This window comes from Thamnophis elegans, chromosome 4 (assembly GCF_009769535.1).
Source record: "Thamnophis elegans isolate rThaEle1 chromosome 4, rThaEle1.pri, whole genome shotgun sequence".
Lineage (NCBI taxonomy): Eukaryota > Metazoa > Chordata > Lepidosauria > Squamata > Colubridae > Thamnophis > Thamnophis elegans.
In genome coordinates, this window is record NC_045544.1 from 93853902 (window position 1) to 93878904 (window position 25003).

A 25003-nucleotide genomic window follows, 5' to 3' on the forward strand; every position below is an offset into this window, starting at 1 on the left:
AAAAAAGTAAATTTCTTAAGGTTTTTTTAATCACAGCTTTCACTGGCAGAGTATTTGTAATAGGAGAAATATCCTAGAGCCTCACCAGAATTAATGTAAAGTGTGCAAGTGCATTATTTGTCAACAATATGTAGTTTATTTCTTTGCAAAAGTCCTCAACACTTGCTATGCTAACTAGAAACACTGGAGAATATTCTTATGTATGATTCCAGAAAATTTACTATGATTTTATTAGAAAAAAGATATAAAACATCTGCATCACTATTGTTGTTATAGTTAGTTGTGAAATCGTGTCCGACCCATCGCAACCCCATGGACAGCGTTCCTCCAGGCCTTCCTGCCCTATATCATCCTCCGGAGTCCATTTAAGCTCAAGCCGACTGCTTCAGTGATTCCATCCAGCCACTTCATTCTCTGTAGTCCCTTTCTTCTTTTGCCCTCAATTGTTCCCAGCATTAGGCTCTTCTCCAGTGAATCCTTCTTTCTCATTAGGTGGCCAAAGTATTTGAGTTTCATCTTCAGGATCTGGCCTTCTAAAGAGCAGTCAGGGTTGATCTCCTCTAGGGCTGACCAGTTTGATTGCCTTGCAATCCAAGGAACTCGCAGGAGGCTTCTCCAACACCATCGTTCAAAGGCCTCAATTCTTTGGCACTCTGTGCTTTAGGCATCACTATTACCTTCTGTTTAATAATTTCCTGGACAAGTTTGAGTTAAGTTGTTTCACTTAATACTTGTTATCAAATTGTACGCTACGTAGATTCACACTCAGTAAGATTCCTATAGGTCTTTTAAAATTTCCTTCATATTTTTTTTGAGGTATTAGAATACTTTTAGGATTATACCACTTTAAAAGTCAGAGATTGTATTTGGAAACGTTCCCTCATACAAACATTAAAAAAAAAAAAACACATTCCTTTTGTAAAGATTACCCTTATTCCCCAAAACAGCAACTACCCTTTCTGGAACTTTGTCATAATACTGACAGTGATTACAGCTTGACAAGATAGATCCTTGCTCTCACACCAATATCTATGGAAAGCTTCCAACAGTAGTAGTACTCTAGCTTCTACTATTAAAATAGCATGTTATTTTATTGACAATTACTATTAAAATAAATTCTTTTTTAAAGTTTATGTTTGTTGATACTGCTTGTAAGTTATTTGGTAGGCTTTGAATACATTCAATCTTCCTTCTTTGTACTGCATGCTTATGTACATTTTTTAAAAAAGAGATTTTCCAAGAATTACAAGAATGCACCACTTGTATTAGTAACGCCAGGTACATTATTGTTGATGGGCACTCTTATTCCAGTGCTGAAATATGTATACACTAGTTACGCGTTTGTATATTAATATATCTACAATAATACCTCTACCTAGTGGTTAATAAAGAATCCTTGATGCCTACGACTTCAAGGAGGCATCAGTATAAAACAGATCCAATGAACTTATACAGCTACTGGCATAGTCACGGTATAATATGCAGGAAATAAGGAATGGTTCCTGAAAATGATAAATTTGGAAAAAGGGCATCTTGCATGTCAGTGCATTTCAGGAAATGTTCCATGACATTTTTATGGATTTTTGAAAATGGTTTCTTTTTTTAATAAAAAGTTTTTTTTTACAAAAATCATACATCTTTAATCAAATAGTGTGTCATCTGAGTAGTTTTGTGTCATCATATTTAACATTTACTATCATTTTTACTCTACGTTTATCTCACAGCTTATCTTTACATTTCATTTACATTTCATCTTCTCCCATTACTCTACTTCCCTTCCCAGTTTATTTAATTTTGTTTCTGTTTTTATCCATATTTATTTTCTATCCAATGATAAAATCTCCCCCATATATTGTATACTCTGATTCTTCCTTCCCCTTAATCACAATGTTAATCTATTCATTTCTGCACAATCTAATATTTTCTTGATTACCTCTCCTTCTGAAGGAATTTTTTCTATCTTCCAATGTTGTGCAAATACAATTCTAGCTGCAATTATTATATGAATAATCAAGTATATATCCTCTTTACTATATTTCTCTGGTAAAATACCAACAAGAATACCTCCAATTTTAAATGGTTTCTTGAAAATGGTTTCCAGAGTATGTTGTGTCATAATTATACAAAATACCTTTTGTGGCCATGGACCATGGTCACAGACCCCCAAAACCCAAGGTTTAAATCATAAAATTTCTTCAAGCTTTTGAAAAACCCCAGTGACAATGTGACTTCCCAGGGGTCCACAGACCACAGGTTGAGAACCACTGTTCTAGACAATTTATCTTGGTAGCATATGTCAACAATACATAATTTTATAAAAAAATCTATTTAAGATTACAACATAATGCAAATTTCAGTCGTTTCAGTTACATATGTTCACATAATTCCATTTATATATTATAATTAAAATTATACAAGTGAAACAAGAAAGACAATAGCTCTAAACTATGTTTTAACATATTTTATTATTAACTTCTTTGCAAATTTCACAAAATTATGGTTAAAAGCAAAAGGTACAGTTTTTCAGTTTTGTTTAATCTATTAGACTAAGGGAAGAGAACTGCCTTTTCTGAATTGGACTATCCTTTAAACAGCTGTGGATCATATTACTAACAGAGGCTTAGATCTTTCCCTTGGAGTAGATTTAATAGTCCTTGCATACTTCAATCAGAAACCGGTTCTCAAGATCATTGCAAAATACACTAACACTATTCCAAGACCAAACTATTATTTTGGTCCTGGAATATAATCCGTTAGATTGTCTATTACCTTGCTTTTCTTTTTAATCTTCACAGCCTGGCTTTTCTGAGAATAAGGTATCTGAGTTTACCAGGTTCGAACCAATTATTTCGAATAGTGTGCTACACTCCTTCTAATCATGTTTAGGCTAGCACTTGCACTTAAATCATGGCACAAGCACAAACACTGTCAACTGCAACTTCTTCTTCTAGTCCCTGAAGGTACATTTTATTAAGGGAGACTGTTCTGACCCCCCCCCTCCCGACCTGCAAATCATCTAGACACAAGCTTGGCTGTTTGCCACTCTTTAATCACGGCTTTATCAACTCCTTTGGCTGAAGGCCCAGACCCGACTCACATGCAAGACTAGTTGAAAATCCAATGGGCACAGATACACGACAGACAGAGTATTCCAATAGTTTCAAATGGTTGTGTCTTGCAAATGACTCCTCCCACTTCTTTACTTATATACTCTCTTGGGAGGGGCCAAGCCACAACCACCTGGACTTAATTATTGTCTCTGAGTCTGCCTCTGTAGCTGCTGCTTCCGTTTCTCCGCCCTTCTCTGTCTAGCGTCAGGAACAAACTGCCTTGAGTCCTCCCACACTGCTCCATGCCTCAGGCACCTGCTGGTGGCCAACCAGCCTCTCTGGTCCCTGCTCTGAGTCTGAACCCTGCTCAGGGTCCTCCACATCTTCCCTGGCAGACTCATATGGTTCCTCGCTATCTGAGTCCATCAGCAGCTCAACCGGATCCTGCTGGGCCACAACAGGAGACTATCATAAATTATTCTTAGTTTTACTAATTATTAATGTTTTCCCTTTTAATCCACTATGTCCAGCAACTCCAGCCTTATAGTATTTAATATCTGTAATGCTTTCTTGCCTATGACATTGGATGAGTGTTGGATGTGTTCAGAGAGGCACCTATTGGGTATTTCAGGCAAGGGATATTTTAATAATGGCGCCATTCTTTTTTCAAGAGGCAACTGGACTTTCTGTTTTTTCTTTGAAGAAGTTTCGCTTCTTATCCAAGAAGCTTCTTCAGCTCTTCAGGGACAACCATGACCTGTATCACTGAGAATTTCCAGACTTTTAATAACTGTCTTGCTTTTTGCTAATGCAAAGTAAACTATGGAATGCATGTTTACTCACTAGTCTAAAAGAAGTAATTTTTTAATGTAAATCTGAGCATACATGGAGACACCTACTGTGCCTTCACTTGAGCAGATTTGTGCTACTAAACTTGATTGTACAACTGGTATTGTTAGGTGTACTTCCTAAATTGTTTTTGCTGGCTTTGCACAAGAATAAAGTGGTGTAATAGTCAAATGACAAGGTCTAAGTCTAAGAGATACTTTCAGGAACTCAGAAGTTACACACTTTGTTAAGCCTGTGCTGAACAAAATGGAGGAATGGGAGAGGAGTATAAAAAGACCCTTGACAAACTCCTGGTGTTAGATCCCACCTCACTAGCAAATATTCCCAGGTGACATTCCAAAGAAGGAAGGCTGCAAAGTTAGAAATTTCAGCCTCTTTCTTTGCCTAACATGGCCTTAAGGCAAATAATCTAGGCCAGTATACAAATGTCTGAATTAAAAAGAAAAAGAAACAAACACCACTGACAATAACTCACAACAGACTAAGCAGAATCAAGACTGGCACTTGGGACAGCAAATTTTACGAGGGTATAATTTTCCGCAGACTTAAGAAATCAGTCAACTGCAATCCTGAATCCATTCCATCTGGCAGCTCCCCATTAAATTACATGGGTTCCTCTCGAATAATTCTTTCTTTAAGTGCCAGCAACACCCCTCTACTAAGAATAATAAGTTAGTTAGCTTTTACTGGGATGTTGTTATACCCGAGAAAAGCCCCTGGACTAACGCCTTACCCCGAAACACGCTACTGCCCCCAAATCGCTCAGGCTCCAGGCAGCTTGGGAGTCAAGCCTCCCTGTTTTCCGGCGACTTCTGACTCTAAAGGACCGGGCCTCAGGCGTACCAAACTGAGATCGCCGCCGCCAGCTTCCCCTCTCCAGGCCCGCCTCGCCCCCAGACCCTCAGCAACCGCCGCTGGAGGAGAAGCCTCGGCTGCCAAAGGAAGGCGGAGTCGGAAGCGCGAAAGCAACGCGGCCGCTGCAGGGCGGGCCCGAAAGCGGTTGGGGGAGGGGGTTAGAAACTGGCCGCGGCTGCTGCTCCTGCGAGAGGGGGTCTCGGAGCGAGCGAGCGAGCGGGCGGCAGGCGGGCAGGCGAGCGGACCTGTCTTTTGCCGAGCAGCTTGCGCCGCAGGCGCGTGGGGCCAGAGCAGCGTCCGCGGCAGGCAGGGAAGGCGAGCGGGCATCGCGTGCCGCGGGTGCTGAGTGGGCAGCCGCAACCGCGGCAAGAGTGAATGAGCTGCCCCCCGCCTGCCGCTTCTTCTTCCTCCTCCCTTTTCAGACGGAGCCGGCGGCCCGAGGTCGAGCTCGGACGTTGACGCCGCGGCGCCCAAAATGGACGGTTTCGCCGGTAGTTTGGGTAAGTTAAGGCGCCTAGTAAATGGCTCGTGGCGGCCGGGAGCCAAGTCTGTAGCTGTCGGTCGGGGCAGCGTTGCCACACAAGTGCGCGTCTCTGCCTGAACTGCAGGCCAGGTCCATTTCCTCCCTCGGATTCTTTCGCGCGGAGGGGCTGTCTAGGGACTTGGGCGACCCGAAACCGCGTCCGGCTCCTCCTTGATCCTCAAGGTGAATGTTTTTCGCGGCAAAGTGTAGCGGCGGCAACGACGCTTTTCCCTGACCTTCCTCTCTGCAAGGCTGCCTGCCGAAGTCTTTCGTCTGAAAAATGCATGCCGGGGAAGGGAGGGAGACGGCGGGTGGGAAGAGAAAATGAGAGGTTGGTGACTATTGAAAGAAAAGCATGGATGTATTTCGGGGGAGGGGGGATTACACATTGGACCGAGGGGGGTGACTCCAGGACATTTAACTAAGTTGCTTGGATGTTGTATATAAATCTGATACGCACAAATTCATTCCTTCTTCTTCCCCCCTGGATCGAAGTACACCCTAATGTATACATGACTTTATCATTCAGTTGCTCTCTTTACAAGGAAAAAAACCGAGCGGTTCTTTTTCCTGCTACATTCTGATCTTCCCAACGGCGCTGACGGAGCCGATAAAACCATAATAGATGCATTAAAAACCTTTGTATGGAGAGGAAACGGATAGCATCTTCGCTACCTTGACTGAAGTCTCTCTCCATGCCTGTTTGGTTCTTTCTGTCTTAGGAGTTGCGGTGCTTGCTTTTCTCCTTCAGATTTTCTTCATGTCTTAGTCTCCCTCCCTCCCTCTGTGTGCGTGTGTACCTACCTACCTACCTACACACACACACACACACACACACACACACACACACACACACGTATGTATGTATGTATGTATGTATGTATGTATGTGTATAAACACGTACATTTGTACACACAATACATTGTATTAACATGATCATATTGAAGTTATTGAGTAGGTGAACCTGTTATTTGGTGAATTCAAATTAATATTTCTACTTACTTCCAGGACAAAGAGATAAAAATGGGCATTTTGCCCCCCTTTTAAATTTCAGAAAGTTATAACATATCGCTCTAGTGAAATATTTTCTTTTGCAGTATTGGATGCAATAAAACAAGTACTCATATTTGTTATCTTTCCCTTAAAATACTAACGTAATAAGATTTTTTAAACTCTAATCAGAGTGCTACACTTCTTGTACCCAAACGGTGTAGAGAGGACAAACAGTGCAGTACAACTCTCAAATGTAAGAAGAGCAAGATATATTTTTGCTAATCCTTTGCATTGCTAATTTTCACCAAAGAAGGAATGAGGAGTCAGTGCCTCATTTGCTTATGGGCTTTTCTATTGCCAGCTTTTATTCTAGAAGCCAGTGGGTCAGTTCCACCTGGATTCTTGAGCCCTAAGTATCTAAGGAGGTTAAATTGTTGTATTGCTTTTTGATATTTTTTTCTGAATTGTGATTTTTTTTGGTAACTTGCCAAACTGAATTTATAATAGATTTTTTAAAGATTTTGAGGCTTTGTAGAAAAATTTACACATTGTAAAGTAAAATAAATTAATTAGGCATAGTATAATAAATAGAGCCAAATAATAATTGAAATAGTAAATCAGTGTTTACATACTGTATTGTATGTTCTTTAAATAGCAACGTTAATTAAAACTTGTAAGTGATTGATATGAAAATGAACAATGCAATTATTCCAATTTTCCAGACATTTCTCGGTTGTTTTCCTGAGAAGAGTAGGAAAAATATTCCTTTTCTAATGCTTCAAAATTTCTCAAAATGTTACATCTTTGCACAGGATGGCAAAATGTTGCTTTGAGATATGATTCTGATCTGACCTATGTTGGATTGATGCCTTATAAAAAGGCTGTGCATTTAGACCTAAATTAGGTCTTGTGCTTATCTAATTTGCAAGTAACTGTGGAGAGAGGAGAAGGGAGGGAGAAATCCCTGAAAGTCATGAAATAGTATGTTCTCCCATCCAGAGAAACTTCTCACAGGGACATTTGTCAGTTTTTTTATGATGAGCCAGCAGACAAAGCCTAAGGAAAAGCAAGGAAAAGGACAAATAAAGTTTGAATGTATTTAAACTGAATTAGCCTGCAGCAATGGGCTCATAGGGCTATGTGGCTGTGGGAGAGGTGAGTGGTTATTAAAAACCATTGTGGAAATAAGTACACTGGTTAGGATGCAGTACTGCATGCTAACTCACTTCTCATTCCAGGAGTTTGATTCTGAGCGGCTCAAAGTTGACTCAACCTTCCATCTTTACGAGGTCCATAAAATGAAGACCCAGGTTGTTGGGGGCAATCTGCTGACTCTGTAAACCACTTAGAGACAATGTAAAACAGTGTAAAGCCGTATAGAAGTCTAAATGCTATTGCTCTTAGTTTCTAAGAGGCCAGGGTCTGATCTTCTAGGAACAGGTAGCAGTGGTGGCTGAAGCCAGCGAAGGGCAGAGAAAATGGATACATGAATAAATTGAGTTTATGTAAGGCAGGTCTTATGAAATCTGGGAATCATCAGTACAATGCATTAATTAGTTTTGCTATCTCTAGTTATACATCTGGATTGTTTTGGAACATTTAAAAATGACCATAATGAAACAATTAAAAATGAAGCTACAGGTTCATATTAATGTACATGTTGTAGATAGGAAAAATGGAGAATCCTAAGCCTAAATATTCAAGAAAAGTATAGTATTATTATTCCAATCAATTATACTCCTAAATATTCTTTAACATTTAGGTGTATAATTGATTGGAAGAATGATACCTCATTTTTCTTTCTTAATGTTCTTGCCTCCAGCCTACTGCCTTTAAGTTTCACTTCCATACATCTGTTTTGTAATAGAACAGCAATAAAGATAAATTATAATGCCCACATAGGACTAATACATGGCGGCATGAATGAACATCTCATTCCATTGTTTTTGGGAAAATATTTCTGATAGTCTTGGAATGCTTAAGCAGCACCTTGTTGCTTTCCATCTGCTATTTCTCTCTTTTTTGTCCATATGATCATGTTAAATCTATGTAGCTGAATAAATCCAGGTTCAGCTAATTGCATGGCATTAATACTATAAATTGATCAGTATGTACTGTAAATTCTCCCTGAAAAAAAAAACTTAAGGAGAAGCTAGGTTGTAATGCTGCTTTTTTACTGTAAGCTCACTTGTAGTTTGAAGTGATCATAATACAAATTTATACCATAAGTAAGAATTTGGTTTCTGTCCCATGTCAGGTATAGAATGCAGTTGAAATATGAAATATGGTTGTACAAATATAACCATATTTCATTAAAAGTTGGTGCTATTGCATTAGTGAAATTTGTTTTCATGATTTAAGGTAGAAGATTTAGCAAAATACAGCATATTTCTTTTTATCTCATAACCTATTTTTATAGGAATTTGTGGAATGAAATGAAAAGAGAGTTAGAGATTCAGCATCTGAAGGTCAAAGTCATTTGATGAATCAGTGGAGTGGTTTTCTCATTGTAGAACTAATTGTCCCTTTCTAAATTTTCTAAAGTACTTGCCCATACTTGCTGTTTCAGGAGTGGGAAAAGTTAAGGAATTTCATAAAAAAGCATATTTACATGAGATAAAGTAAAAAAAAAAAAGGCAAAAGATTTATACGATCTGAAGAGAAACCAGAGTATAGAAATGAATCTGAGGGCGATCTGGCTGCGACATCTGTCACCCCATTGATCGCCAGGGTAGAAATAAAGTAAGAATGTAGAAACAATTGTTAGATTGCTTCTAAGGAAGTATAAGTTCTTTCTCTCTGTTCAAATCCCTTCAGCAAGGATTAAGTTTCAAACACTTTTAGTCATGCAAATTACTACTGTAATGCTTTATTAAATTATTTATCATAAATTATTACTTTATGAAAATAATACTGGCCTACCAGAATGTGGTATTTTAAAAAGGTTTATATTTTATTAGTTACATTTCTGCTTGTGTCTTTTTTAAACATATTTTCCAAGCAAGTTTCAGAACAATAAAAATATACTATGAAGATTTCTTACCTATTTCCTATTCAAAGGATTGGGGCAAAACCTATTGCCCCAGGCCTAGATGATACAGATTTGGATTCCATTTCTATATCTATGACTTGGGATTTGGCTTTCTGTGTTTCTTACATTAGTGCACACACATCCCATCCCAATTTAATATGCTTATTCAGCCTCTGTGGTTGTTCAGTGATTTGGGGAGTGACATATCAGAATTACAAAATTACAGAATAACAGGGTTAGTTGGAAGTCTTCCAGTCTAGCCCTCTGGATACTATACAATTTTACACTATACAATTTCAGACAAATGACTGTCCAATTTCTTTTTAAAAACCTCCAATGATGCAGCACCCACAACTTCTGGAAGCAACCTGTTCCACTAATTAATTATTCTTACTGGCAGGATATTTCTCCTTAATTCCATGTTGGGTCTGTCTTTGATAAACTTTTATATGTTACTTCTCTTGACTTCAGATGCTTCTCTGTGGAAGCTCCTCTGGAAGATGCTGTCAAGTCATTCCTAGTCCTTCTCTTCATTAGAGTAGACATACCCAGTGCCTGCAACTGTACATCATATATTTGGCTTTGTGTATTACATCATAGTTTAGGGATGCTGAACAAATCCTGAGCTTGAGAGGATAAGTCACTGGGTGTCAAATAACCCATTAATGCTTTCTTAAAGCAGATGGAGGACTTCTGATTAACATAACACCAGGCCAGAAAGTATACTGTATAAAATACTGTCCCTATGAAAATACAGGCTTACAGTCAGAGAGACTCTGACTTCTTCCAGAAGATGGGCAGTATAACTTTGCCTGCTGTAGGCTGTTGCACTGGATATGTTTATTTTGGAGACATAATCATCTATTAATGATAAAGAACAGTTGAAGAAATATTTTTGGATGACTATCTTTGAAAGGTACTTGGAAATCTCAATATTATTTGTGTCTTAAAAACAGGATTGTCTCAGGGGAGAAATTGGTAACTTATTATTTACCCAATTTACCTTTTATAAGTCACACTGCAACTGTATTTTAAAACTTACATTTTTATGAGTTTTGCAATACATTTCTCCAAAGCACATACAAAAGCAGATATAAGAAGAAAACATAAAATAGGCATATTAATGAACTTAACAAATATCACTTTAGGAAACATTGTTCATGGTAGTGTATATATTAGGAAAGTATAACTAAATCTGGGTATATAAAAATATATGACTTTTAGGAAAAGTGATTAATTATAACTGAAAATATAAATTGGGCCATAATTACATATGAACAAAACTGCTGGTAAGAATTATTTAAGGAATTTATAAGGGTAGTTAACTTAATTTACAACTCTGACATGTGTATAGCTGTAATAATAAAAAGCAAACAAGAACAAAATTAAAATAAGCAGTATAATCAGACTTATAAATACTGTTTTTAAATAGCTTGGTCTATGTCTGAAAAATAATTATTATAACAACATATTTATTTAAATTATCTTGAACGTGAGCTTCGTTCTTTTAGAATGTTTGGCAGGTCAAACATAATTTGCAACATGTTATTAGTCTGGCACTCTCTCTGTGTTATTCCATATTCTATCAAATACTTTTTCCTGGATATTTTGAAACTTGTGATCAAAAGGGCACAGGAAATGAACATATAATACTCTATTTGTTTTTCTTAACTAAACATGTGTGACTCATGGAAAGATTGTGCTTACTATTTACGAGTATCTTTATTTTAGCGTTAAGATAGATCACCATATCAAAGTGCATTAAAGAGTTTCCTACCTTACTACCACGTACATTCTTTCTCATTTTGTTATTTCTGGTCATGTGAACAGAAAAAGCAAAATAAATAGACCCTGATAATTTAGTAGTGGATCTAATTCTAAGATAATGGCTAATTTAATTTGTTCTTCTTTAATACTGAAGTTTTGATTAGAATTGTTGTCTACATATATAGATACAGTGAATTTCATTGTGTTCCTTCCCACTCTACTTCCCATGCTACTCATAAAATGTGTTGTTTTGCCTTTATTTTTCTTTTGATAATATGGAATTAGTTTATGAATAGTGGAACACAATATAAAACACATTGCATTTCAAATATGGGCACACAAGTGGATTTTTAGTATTATTACTCCTTATAATATATAGATTAGTCATTGCACTTGTGTTTAAAGGACCAAGAGGACTAAAATTAGATGCTTCATATTTGACATGCCACATCTATTTGGTTTAAACAATTACTTAAAAATGTCAAAATATTGCTTTCTTGGACACTCCTTAGCTTTCATGAATGCTAGTACTCCCTGTTTTTTGTAGATAACTATTCCTGCGTGATGCATAATCCTGTTTAACCTTATTAGAAATTTAAATCACAAAATGGCTCTTGTAATATATAGTTTGGTATTTTTAGTTGACATTTTGACTTGATAATGATTTACTTTTTAAAAAATCCAGATTGAGAAATGATAAACTGTCCAATCTATATTTTTTATTTTGCATATAACTTTCAGATGAATGGGCAGTTGGGGAGACATTTCATTGCTTGTATAAGTAATAGAATAATTTTCATAAGTGACAGCTGATTTTCTCATGGTTTCCATCTTTTGCTAAAGATCGGGGGATATACAGTATTAGGATTAAAGCTGGTCAAGGAAGATTTCTTGCCTCAAATGGAATTAATTAAGGAGGAATTAGTCCTCCTTAATTTCTTGGAATAATTATTATTTCCACAGGACCTTAAAGAACTTTCTGCTTACTCCACCTACTGTTTCTTTATTTTTAAAGTATAGCTTACTATATTATTTTAACAATTTGGAATAATATGAGCTTTTCTAGTGCATCCAACTAAATTGGCAGCTATTCAGCTATGTCCTGGGAAAACGGGAACTCAGAGGCTCATTTGATTGAAGAAACATTTTCAGAAGCATTAGGAACAGAAATATAATTGACCTTGAAGGTTGATTTTTTTAGTTAGTGTATGCATAGGATTATAAAAATACTGATTATAGATGCGATTATCAAAAAGATAGAATAGCTGGATTTCTGCAGATTATGTGCCTTGTCATTTTTTTATCCATACTATCTGACTCAGTTGTGTTGCAGATACTAAGGTAAAGTTTCTTTTTGTGATGAACTAATGTATTATGGATTCATGTGCTCTTTGATATATGATGATAAAATACATCAATATATAAATAAGTATATAAAAACAATCATATGTAGTAATCCAGCCCTGGAAAAGACAAAAATTGTCTTAAGACAATAAGATTTTGATATGTATGGAAGGGAGCTGTAATGAATTTCTTTAATATATTGAAGACATATCTTTTTCAACAATAAAAATGATACTGTAGTTTAATTAACTTACCTGTATTTTTGGAGTATAAAATGCACCGCCATATAAGACGCACCAAGGTTTTGAAGAGGCAAATTTTTTTTAAAAGGAGGTAGGTAGATAGAGAGATAGAGAGAGAGAAAGAGAGAGAAATACAGTAGATAGGTAAGGAGAGAGAGAGAGTAGTTAGGTAAATAGGTAGGTAGATAAAGGGATAGAGAGAGAGAGAGAGAGAGAGTAGGTGGGTAGGGAGGTAGGGAGAGAAAGTGTAGGTAGGTAGGTAAGTAGAGGGATAGGGAGAGAGAGAGAGAGAGAGAGAGAGAGAGAGAGAGAAATACAGTAGATAGGTAAGGAGAGAGAGAGAGTAGTTAGGTAAATAGGTAGGTAGATAAAGGGATAGAGAGAGAGAGAAAGAGAGAGAGAGAGAGTAGGTGGGTCGGGAGGTAGGGAGAGAAAGTGTAGGTAGGTAGGTAGGTAAGTAGAGGGATAGGGAGAGAGAAAGAGAGAGAGAGAGAAATACAGTAGATAGGTAGGGAGAGAGTGAGAGAGTAGGTAGGTAGGTAGATGTTTCCAGGTGTATTTATCCATGTTCTGAAGAAGGAAATCGCTGATAATCTGAAGCACCTAAGACTTTGTTTCTGCTGGCACAGCAGTTGATCAATGTAATTCTCATCAATCAGTTAAAGAGCTTTCCAAAAGGAGAAAAAAAAGTTTTTGCACTCTGCAAACCTCCCCCAAACGGCCCATTTTTCATGAAAACAGACCCGTTTCCCCCCCCAAAAAAGGCATGAATAGCCTGGGGGTGCTTGCAGAGTGCTCCTGGTGGGGTAGGGGGGGTCAAAAATGAGCAAAAAAAAGCCCATTTTTCACAAAAACGGACTCGTTTTTTATCAAAAAATTGCATGCATAGCCTTATGGAGGCTTATAGAGTGCTGCTTGGGGGGAGGGAAATACGGCCCATTTTTTGCTCATTTCTGCCCTCCCCAGCCTCCAGGAGATCTCGGAAAGCCTCCATAAGGGTATGCACGGCCATTTTTGTGAAGGGGCAGGACTTCAGGAGGCAAAAAATGCTGTATTCGATGTATAAGACGCACCCAGATTTCAGCCTCTTTTTTGAGGAAAAAAGGTGCATCTTATTCTCCAAAAAATATGGTATATTCTTAAAACTTTAAATTAATTTTATCTTCCATGTTAATTCATATTATAATATAACTACTTACTGTATCTTGTTTAGACTTGATGATATGTTTTATGCAAATAAGAATCTTTGTAGTTTCCACACCTTAAATTAATGTGTCTGCTTCAGGCTGTGAAGACACACCTTTCAGTTTATAAAAGTTTTTTGCTATTGCTTGTGGTGAAACTTTGAAAAATAGATTTTTTAATTGCCTGTAATTTTATGATTGCTTTTAAAACCAGAAATACTTTTAAAGTTTTTTAATTTACAGAGCTATATCTGAAGTATAAATTATTTCAGAAAGACTGGAAACCTAGTGAGTTTATTAGGAATAAAATATGAAATCAGATACTATGGAAGTCATGTTCATCATTATATTATTCCAATTTAGTGACACTAAATAATGACACTGTGATTTCTTACTATTTTTAAATATTGCTTTGTTCTACTTTGTAAATGATAAAGAAATTGATAAGGAAAAGAATATGTGAGTTTTGTATTATGATTATTCATTAATATTTTACATAAATGCTTCACATTTTCCCCATGCTGTATTTAGAAGGATAATTTCTAATTATTATGAAAAAGATGCAAACTTGTTAATAGTTTATTTAATATGGTAATAGAGCATCATCAGTGATCGTTATTTTTTTTTCTTAATGATATAACTTTTCAATTGAAATCTTCATATGAGTTGCAGGAAAGAATTGATACTAAAGCTGAAAGTGAAGTTGAGCTTGATTGTTTTATTTCTTTTGTCTTTAGTGGTGATTAGCTTCTTGGAAAATTTTGAAAAGAGATTTTATGTGGTGATTATTAACATGCTAATTGTGTTCTATTTGATTTGAAGAAACTGCATGGATAGGTAATGATTATCTAATAATGGAAGTAGATGTAGTCTTTTTTCTGTTGCTTGTGACCAATGTTTCCTGCTGCTTTCTTTCCTGAAAACATGGATTAAGCTGTTTCAAATGCTGATACACTATCTTCATTCCTATCTTTTACATCTTTTCTTCTCTTAGCCTTCAAACATTCTCCAAATGTTTTTTTCAAGCTTTTAATTCTTTTACATTTAACATACCGGATTTTTTCTTAAAAAAAAAACGGGCAGAGTTGAGAAAAAAGCAGCAGTTTGGAAGTTGATACAGGTTTGGCTGGAGAATAGGAATTTCTTTTGGGTTAATGCGCTGGAGACAAATTATTTCATACAGTTAAAATGTAAATACACTTGAATAGTGGATTCACAGTTCAATTATGCAAATTTTTATTAGTTTTCTATAAGCAGTTTAAATTGATTCATAGCAGGTTTTCATATTTAAGTTTAGTTATTTAGAAAAAATATCAATTAAAATCTAGTATTATTAAAGGACAAAAAGCGACATAGCAAAATATTTCAGTAAATGTTAGGAAGATCCTAATTAGGTTAATGTTGCTTTTTTTGTACAATTAGTAATTGAAAAATCAATTAGTTGCTCATCCTTTATTATTTAAAAAATGAATCTGCTAATTACTTAGGTCTCTGTTGACATTAGCCACATATTCAGAGTTCTTGCATTTAAGCACACTGTATCCGTGCACTTATCACAGTCATGTGTAAATTTTTCCCCATTCATTTAAGAGGTAAATTTAAAATAATGAGATTATAAAAATGGTTAAGATAGTGGCATTAATCATAATTTCTGCTTGAAGTTCTTCTCTTTCCCATACCCGAATTTTTAAATTTCTTTTTTAACCTATAGGTGGGATATCGGAGAATGGATTTCACACAAGACAATCAGGCTCAGTAATGCTTTCATGGTTTCATTTTTAAGAAAATAAAAGATGGAATTCAGACTAGATAATTGAGGAGTTGGTAACTGGCTAGAATAGAATACAACTTGGGTGATAATTAGTATTGTATTTATTGATTTCATAACTGTCATTTCCATCAGTGGATCAAGGCTGCTAATGAAAAATAATATAATTAAAATACAGTTAAAAAGAACAAAAGCATCCACATGCTCCTGTCTTTCAACTTAAACCCTGCTTATATGCCAGAAGTCTGCATAAATAAAACTATTTTTTGCCTGCTGACAATAGGGAAGGAGAACAGTCTGACCTCTGTTGATCACACCAAAAGTCTTTCTTAATTGTGGTAACTGGAGAATGGTGTTTCTTAATGCCTCAATTACCTTATAAGGCAAGATATTTTTTAAAGGTAGCTTGGATTCAAATTGGAGGTGCGGGGGCATTTTATAAGTAGTATTTTGAATTATGCCTGGAATCTGATCAACAATCAGTTTGTTTCTTAAAAAAACAAATCACATTCTTCCCATCATCAAAATCATTCCACAGTTTAGCCACAGTTGAAAACTGAGCCCAGACTAGGGGAACTTGGAGCAAGCATGATATGTTTAAGCCTTCAAAGAAATTATACCCTCTACAACACTTACTGAATCCTTATTCCTTGATTTATTTTTTTAACCTTCAGTTTTTATATGTATATTGCATTAAATTTTACTTTTATCTCAGTGTTTCTCACTTGGCAACTTTAAGATGTATGGACTTCAACTCCCAGAATTCTCCAGCCAATATAAGAAACATCTTAAAGTTACCAAGGTTGAGAAACATTGCTTTATCCAGTTAATATCTGGCATTGATTTAAGAACAGGGTCCTTGGTTTTAATACAGTACCATTCAACATCTAACAGTCCTTTATTTATTTTACCAATCTTAGGTGTTCCTCAGACTATTATACTGAAAGTCAGATGTACACTAAATATCACTAACCCTATTTTAGGTTATTATAGGAGACAATCTGGAAGCAATCAACATTGCATTGCATACCAATCCCCTATATTTCTTTGACAGAGTTCTCTTGTCTTCTTCCTGCCATCAGGAAATAATCTTCCCCAAATGGGTGATTAAATATGCACAGCAGAAAAACCTATGTTCAGGTAAATCATGATATTATTTCCTTTTCCTCTTTCTCTATGACAGAAGGGATGCCTTCCTTTCTCTTCTTCTCCTCTCCTTTCCCGTGACCATTTTTGGATTCATTCTGTAGACAGCAGGCTCTCTTGGATAAAGTGAATAAGCAAAATCAAATAATTCATATGGTAAAGAATGATATATTTTTTTGTTTAAAAATAAAATAATATTTTGAAAATACAGCAGAATTCAGTCAAACTTCAGAAATGTATTAAACATGAAACTTCCAAAAAATATCAAAGATACATGAATCAGAAACAACTAATACTGTAGATATTGTTAATTTAGTTATGGGAGAGGGATTATATTGGATCCCCAATGCCTGTACGGACTATTGGGAACCAGAGTGAGCAAGCGGCAGATGGGGTGAACCTTCATTTGCACATGTATGGCATTAGGTTGCATGTGTGAGACCATCCCCACCCCTCCTCCTCCACCATCATGCCAATCCTTGGAGTCAGAAAGATTGGGGAACAATGGATTACATAGAAACCTACTTTATCAATATCATCGTTCATAATATTTCTTTGGAATATAGAAAATAATAGTAATGTCTTTCAAGTAAATTTTGTTATTTTATACAGAATGACAGACCCAATAATTTTTTAAAATTTATGAATTCCTGAAACCAAATAGAAGGAAAAAAAAGAGAGTTTTTTCTTTTAATTACAATATGACTTATAGTTTGAAAGAAGAAAAGTAATTTGCAGAACAGGCCCAAAAAGCAATAGAGGAAAAAGACATGAGAGTCTGAATTACTAATAAATTACCATTAGGATGAGGGGAAAAAATCAGATTATACATGAGAAAAGGTTTATAATAAAAATAAACCAAAAATGACTATTAATGTATTATGTTTAAAACTAGAAGAGAGAATAAGATAATTAGTGGTCTATTTATGAAGAATTATTGAGATGTGTTGAATGATTATATCTGTTAATGTAACACATATGTTTTAAGTATCTGATGAGAGATGAGGGATAGTTGAAAAACTTGAGTAGATTGTTTATGTTTTGCTAAAAAGGAAATACTTGTCAGTAAAATGCATGGCCGCTTGCAACATTGTAGTGGTTTGCCTCAGACAAAATAAGTTTGTAGTTTGCAAAGGGAATACAAGTAATCTTCACTTAAATGGTGAGGTGATTGTGACCAGATGGTGACCAGAATTTTCATCACTTTTCTAAAGTAATGCAGTCATAATACACGACATATGACTATGCAGTTGCTATTGTTAAGCAAATCTCACACCATCATTAGTGCAATGTTACTTGGTCACCATTCCCCATAGACTGCTTGTTGGAAGCTGACAGTAAAAACTACAAATGGAGATCATGTGACCAAGGGATCTATAATACAGTAATTGCGGGCTGATTGCCGAATATCCAGATCACAATGGTTTGGTTTGGTTTATTGGATTTATATGCCGCCCTTCTCCCAAGGACTCAGGGCGGCGTACAACATTAAAAAAAAACATATTACAAAAGTTAAAAAAAGATTAGATAGAATATCCAAAAAACAAACCCAATTAAAATTAACAATAACATTTTTAAAAAAATGATTAAAATTAACAATAATATATCATTTATTTTATTTTGTTCAGGCCAGGCCAGCTTGCTGGAAAAGCCAACTTTTTAGGGCGCTTCGGAAGGACCGGAGGTCGGGGATTATATGAAGCTCCAGGGGCAGCTCATTCCAGAGGGAAGACGCTCCCACAGAGGAGGGTCTCCCCCTGGGGGTTGCTAGCCGACACTGTCTGGCCGATGGAACCCTGAGAAGGCCAACTCTGTGGGATCGCACTGGATGGTGGGAGGCTACCAGTGGCAGTAGGTGGTGTTGCAGGTATCCTGGGCCTAAGCCATGGGGCGCTTTAAAGGTCATAATTAGCATCTTGAATCGCACCCGGAAGACAATCGGCAACCAGTGCTGTCCATGCCCTCGAGGGTCACAGGGTCAAACTCATCCCAGATGGTCTCCACAAGATTCATCCCCATCGACTCACCTGAATCTACCCAGTCAGAGTCCAAGCCTGTCCGGATCTGAGTGATTTTATCTTGCAGATACTGAACAAATTCTTCAGCCCTACCCTGCAAGGGGTCTTTCCCAGTTCCTTGGTTAAGTAAGGAGCGGGTCACTCTAAACAGGGCAGCTGGGCAGTTATCTGCGGATGCGATAAGAGCGGAGAAATGTTGCCGTTTTGCCGCTTTTGTCGCCACTAAGTAGGATTTAATATGAATTCTTACTAGTATTTGATCAGATTCGGACTGGCTGGCCCTCCAACCACTCTCTAGGCATCTTTCCGGCGTTTCATCTCCTGAGCTCCTCAGTAAACCAGGGAGCTACTTGGGATCGACACCAGGTCAGTGGCCGCAAAGGCACAACACGATCCAAAACCTCAGGGGCCACCGTATCCCAGGCTTCCACTAGGGCTTTGGTTGAGTTGTGATCAAGGGGTTCAGGAAAAGTCCCAAGCTCCATCAGGAACCTTTCAGGGTCCATCAGGCGCCTGGGGCGGAACCATCTAGTCGGTTTCGCCTCCCTGCAGTGAGGGGTAGCAGTATGAAAGTCAAGCCTGAAAAGGAAATGATCTGACCATGACAAGGGTTGGATAGAAATATCCCCTAAATCTAGATCATTCATCCACTGCCCAGAGACAAAAATCAGGTCGGGCGTGTGTCCCCCATTATGGGTGGGGTTTTGAATTAACTGAGTTAGGTCCATAGCCATCATGGAAGCCATGAACTCCCGAGCTGACTTGGATGTCTCGCCAATGGAAGGCAGATTGAAATTCCCCAGGATCATAAGCCTGGGGAAATCAACCGCCAATCCAGCTAACACATTCAGCAGCTCCAGCAGGGCCGATGAAACATAGCAGGGAGACAGGTACGTAACAAAAAGGCCCACCTGAACTCCGAGGCCCCATTTCACAAAAAGGGACTCACACCTGCCTGTTCTGTCCCCCCTTCTCCGCTCGTTAACAAACGACAGGCAGACAAACTTAAAAGGAAAGAACTTTATCAGTCCTCGGCTCAGACTGGCTGCGAGCCCAAAAATAAACATAAACAAAGTCTCTGACGAGAAGATTAGGGTTACAAAACAATTCACTTCTCCAAGTGTCTCCTTGAATCAGGGTTACAGAAAGCAAATCACTTCTCCAAGTGTCTCCCACAAACAAACCATGACCGATGAACAATGAATGATGAACGTTGACTCCTGCAACCAGGGCATGGCACCATCCATCCTTTTATCACCAGAAGATGCCACTAATGAGCCCCAGCTGCATTGTTAATCTTGCATCCCGACTCAACTCACAGCAAACTTCTGCTGAGTCACAACACCCAACTATCTGAGCACAGTGACCTCCTGAGGTCCGAGACTTTCCCTAATAACCACCGCCACCCCCCCTGCCCTGGGCTCTCAGCTGGTGAAATGCCTGGAAGCCTGGTGGGCATAATTCACTAAGGGGAACACCCCCCTCATGGCCTAACCAGTTCTCTGTAATGCACGCCAGGTCTGCTCTACCCTCTTGTATGAGGTCGTAAATGAGGGGAACCTTATGTACCATGGACCTGGCATTAAGCAACACCAGCCGGAGACCAGGGTCCTGTAATCCCGAGCATCAGGGGTGTGAGAAGGGTGATGAGGGTCAGAACGCGCGATCGCTCTTAAATAGCAAACCCGCGTCCCCGAACATAATTTGGCCCTTGGCCCCCACCATATCTGCCTCTCCCACAAACAGTAGAGATGATGAACCCCCCCAATGGAATGGCTTAATGTCTCCCTCTGAATCCCAATCCTTCCCAGCACTCCCGACCTGCATCCATTAGTTAGCTCTGGCCTGTGCCCTGGCAGACTCCCCCCCCCCCGCAAGCCTGTCTGAGCCATCTGAATCAACCCCCCCACCCTCCCCCTCTTAAAATTTGATTAAAAAACCCCTGTAAAAAAACCCTAAGAAGTCTCTTCTTCGCATGCCACCTCTCGGGATCCTAAGATCCATCATTAAGGAAGCGTCTTGATAGGCAAGAAGGCCATCCCCAGGAAAGGGGGAGTTCCTGAAGGGAATAAAGTTCTGTCGCAGTATAGCATAGAGGAGAGTGTGGCATCAACCAAACGGGATGACATCACTGGGAGATGGAACGAGGCAATGACGTGTTCATGGGAGGGGGGAGCAGCCGACAGTGTTCAAGGGGGGTAGCGGGAAGCTTATGTCCATCATAACAATGACATGACTATGGGAATGCTGTGGCCATTTTTAAATATGAGGAGCCAACATAAATACCAATAATAGCAATAGCAATAGCAGTAGACTTATATACCGCTTCATAGGCCTTCCAGGCCTCTCTAAGCGGTTTACAGAGAGTCAGCATATTGCCCCCAACAATCTGGGTCCTCATTTTACCCACCTCGGAAGGATGGAAGGCTGAGTCAACCCTGAGCCGGTGAGATTTGAACCGCTGACCTGCTGATCTAGCAGTAGCCTGCAGTGCTGCATTTAACCACTGCGCCACCTTGGCTCTACCACTTGTTTAGTACCATCATACGTTTGAATGGGTGCTGAATGAAGATATGATGGTCTTATGTATAACATTATATGATCTTATATGTGCAAATAATCTTATATGCAACATTGAAACTTCAAAGGAGATTTGGCAGGGAACTCTTTATTTGTAGTTCTATGTTGCGTCTCAGGAGGCTTTTTGGATGCACAAAGTAATATTTTTAAAGAGATACCAAGATAAGCACCACTACTAAAACACTATTTTGAATTAATAAAAGAACATAAACCTGAAAGTAATTTTTAAGGACTAATTAATTTTTAATTTTTTAGAAGTTAAGTGTGAGAGAATCTTAGCTTCTAAAGGAATACATGCCACAAATTGGAAATAATACACCCTATTGTATTGTATCCTTTCTGCAGCTACTGCAGTAAGAGTAGTTTTTCTTTTCAATGTGTTTCTCAATTTTTTTCTCCCTATAAATTGCCATTAATCTACTTATAGAAGTACTCTAGATTCTCTTTTCAGGCAGCATGTGGAAAAGTTTGTCAGTTGTAAGGTGAACTTATTCTGCTTTGCCTGGATTTTTTAAATTAGGAGTAGTTTCACTTTTCCTGCATTCTGAAATAAAATACGGTTTTTAAAACTCATCTCATTTTTGCCTTCCTACGCTGTATAGTAAACCAGGCTTCAGGTTTTACTTGTTTTTAAGTAATGTTTATTTCCCACATATTTTCTGGTACTCAAAGTGACACACGTAACACTTCTTTCAGTTTATCCATTTTCTTGCTTTCAACACCTATCCTGTAGTGTAGGATGTGTTGAGAATGAGAATAGTTTGTCTAAAGATACGCAGTGAGCTTTCACAACTGAGAGAGGGCTTGAGGGTTGATCTACTCAGTCTTAATTTATACCTTCGCTATACATAAACCTCGGAGGCAATGAAGGGAAAAGATGGTGCAATTGTAATAGGACAGTGATGGCAAACCTTTCTTGGCTCGTATGACAAAAGCGGGGGGAGCACAGGAGGGTCATGCGTGGGCATGCCACACATGCATGCACTTTCCCCCTCAGTGTGCATGTGCGCGCAACCAGCATTCCCCCGCTTTTGGCATGCTTTTTTCACCCTCCTCAGGCTCCAGAGGCTTTTTAGGAGCCTGGGGAGGGCAAAAACAACTTCCCTTGCCTGCCACTGGAAGTCCTCCAGAGACTTCAGGAGCTTCCCTGAAGCCTCCGGAGCACGAAAAATCAGTCCTATGACAAAACTGGAAGTTTGGGAACGGACTTTCAGTTTGCTTGTAGGGGCATTTTTGCCTTCTGGAAACTTCAGGAGGCTTCCCTGAAACCTCCGGAGGGTGAAAAACAGCTTCAAAAGAAGGCTGAAGTCAGCTTGCTAGCACGCGCATGTGCGCTGGAGCTGACAGGGCAATGCCTTGCGTGTCCTAACAAATGGCTCTGTGTGCCATCTGTGGCACCCGTGCCATAGGTTCGCCATCATGGTAATAGGAACTGGATAGAATTTACTCTCAAATCAAGTTGAAAATTAATTATTCCTTATTACCACTTTCACCTTAGAACCATAGTATCCCTTTTTCTATCATATTTCCTTGAATTGTGAACAAGTTGGACTAGATTTAGTTTGGAAAACAGCTCCGTCCTTTGGAAATTAGGTGGTATTATCAGTTGGATTAGAAAGGAGAAGCAGAAGGCTTGTGACAATTTTGGATATAGTCTTTTGAACACATCCCATGGATTCAGTTTGTTTGTATTTGGTTTTGGATTACTAATTTGTCCCTTGTTTTTTGCCTTGCTTTCCTTGACAGCTTACCCACAAATCCTACAGTATTGACAGGACAGCCAGGACTCAACACTACCTGGCTGTTACTATACATCATGCAGGACTTTCTTCAAATATTCCTTTCACCTCTGTTAATTCTGCTTGTGCTAATTTGTTTTCTGTGTTCTATTTGTATGATAAATATTATTATGATGATTTTGCTGTGATTTTATGCACAAGCTTGCTAAACTCTTGGTAGTTGAAGCATATCTTGGTAGTTAAAGCATATCCCTTCCAACTCTGCTATTGTATATTATATTAAATTACTATGAATATACCCTAAAATCCTTAATTCTGTAATATAAATGAACAAAAGCCTCTCCAGTTCTATAACACGTGAAGCTCACTGAATATTAGTTGAAGCTAGCTGGGGTAGAAAAGAGGAAGGACTTCCTACATATACAATTGATTTATGGAACTATCTGCTATTGGATATGGGAAGGTCATTTTCCAGAACGAGGGACAGGAGGCTCCAGTGGATGGTATTGACACACCCATTTGGCCACAAGACTGGGATGAAGCTGAAGACATGCCTCTGTGCTCCACCCTTCCTTCTTCACTTCATCTCATTCCGGCTAAAGAACGAGTTATATTTTTAACTTCTCCTGCGATTTCTATCTCTACTGGAACCTCCTTGCCTTTGCAGCCACCGTAGCTAGCTCTCTGCTCTAGACTGTAAGTAGCTCTACGTGATTTTCCTTTCTAACCACCAGGGAGTATTACTTTGTATCTTTGGGATCGGAGAGAGTGCTGAGGTCACGGCAATCATTTCCGGCTTTGCCAAGCACGTGGCACTGATCCCTGAGGTTTTTTATAATAATATACCATAAATGTTACTATCTATCCCTTGTTAACACCAGGTATTTGTCCTCAAAAGCATATTGTTTGCAAAGACAATGAGGAATCACTACATGACAACATTCCCCTTTATACTCCATCCTAGATTATGCTGTAGCAAATTCAATTCAATTTCAATTCAATTTATTAAATTTATATGCCGCCCTTTTCCCCCGAAGGGGACTCAGGGCGGCTCACAACTCGAACCGGGGAGGGGAATACAGACAAAAGATTTAAAAGCAACAACATAACAATATATAATTTAAAAACTCACAACAGTCATACCATTCGAGACGGGGGCAACAGCTCTTTAGCCCCAGGCCTGTTGGAACAACCAGGTTTTGAGGGCTTTGCGGAAGGCCTGGAGGGTGGTGAGGGTTCGAATCTCCACGGGGAGTTCGTTCCAGAGGGTCGGAGCAGCCACAGAGAAGGCTCTCCTCCGGGTAGTCACCAGTCGACACTGGCCGGCGGATGGAATTCGGAGGAGGCCTAATCTGTGGGATCTAATCGGTCTAGTGGAGGTAATTGGCAGCAGGTGGTCTCTCAAGTACCCAGGTCCAATACCATGAAGGGCTTTATAAGCAACGACTAGCGCCTTGAGGCGTATCCGGAGACCAATAGGCAGCCAGTGCAGCTCGCGGAGGATAGGTGTTACGTGGGTGAACCGAGGTACACCCATAATCGCTCGCGCGGCTGCATTCTGGACAAGCTGAAGTCTCCGAATACTGTTCAAGGGCTGCCCCATGTAGAGCACGTTGCAGTAGTCCAGTCTAGAGGTCACAAGGGCACGAGTGACTGTTGTGAGGGCCTCCCGGTTCAGGTAGGGACGCAACTGGTGCACCAGGCGAACCTGGGCAAATGCCCCCCTGGTCACAGCTGACAAGTGGTGTTCAAGAGTCAGCTGTGGGTCCAGGAGGACTCCCAAATTGCAAACCCTGTCTGAGGGGCGTACTGTTTGACCCCCCAGCCTGAGAGATGGAACACTTGGCCAATTAGTAGGAGGGAAGCACAGCAGCCACTCGGTCTTATCTGGATTGAGTACAAGCTTGTTAAGCC

The 25003-nt window shown here is 38.8% G+C and overlaps 1 protein-coding gene across 1 annotated transcript in view; it reads left to right on the forward strand.

Moving 5' to 3' along the window:
- The first annotated feature begins 3444 nt into the window (after positions 1-3444).
- EML4 (EMAP like 4) overlaps positions 3445-25003 on the forward strand; it is a 128221-nt gene continuing 106662 nt past the window's right edge. The window contains exon 1 of the mRNA XM_032215322.1: positions 3445-5254. Coding sequence (XP_032071213.1) covers positions 5230-5254 — 25 coding nt within the window. The 5' untranslated portion in view covers positions 3445-5229. The remainder of the gene's footprint in view (positions 5255-25003) is intronic.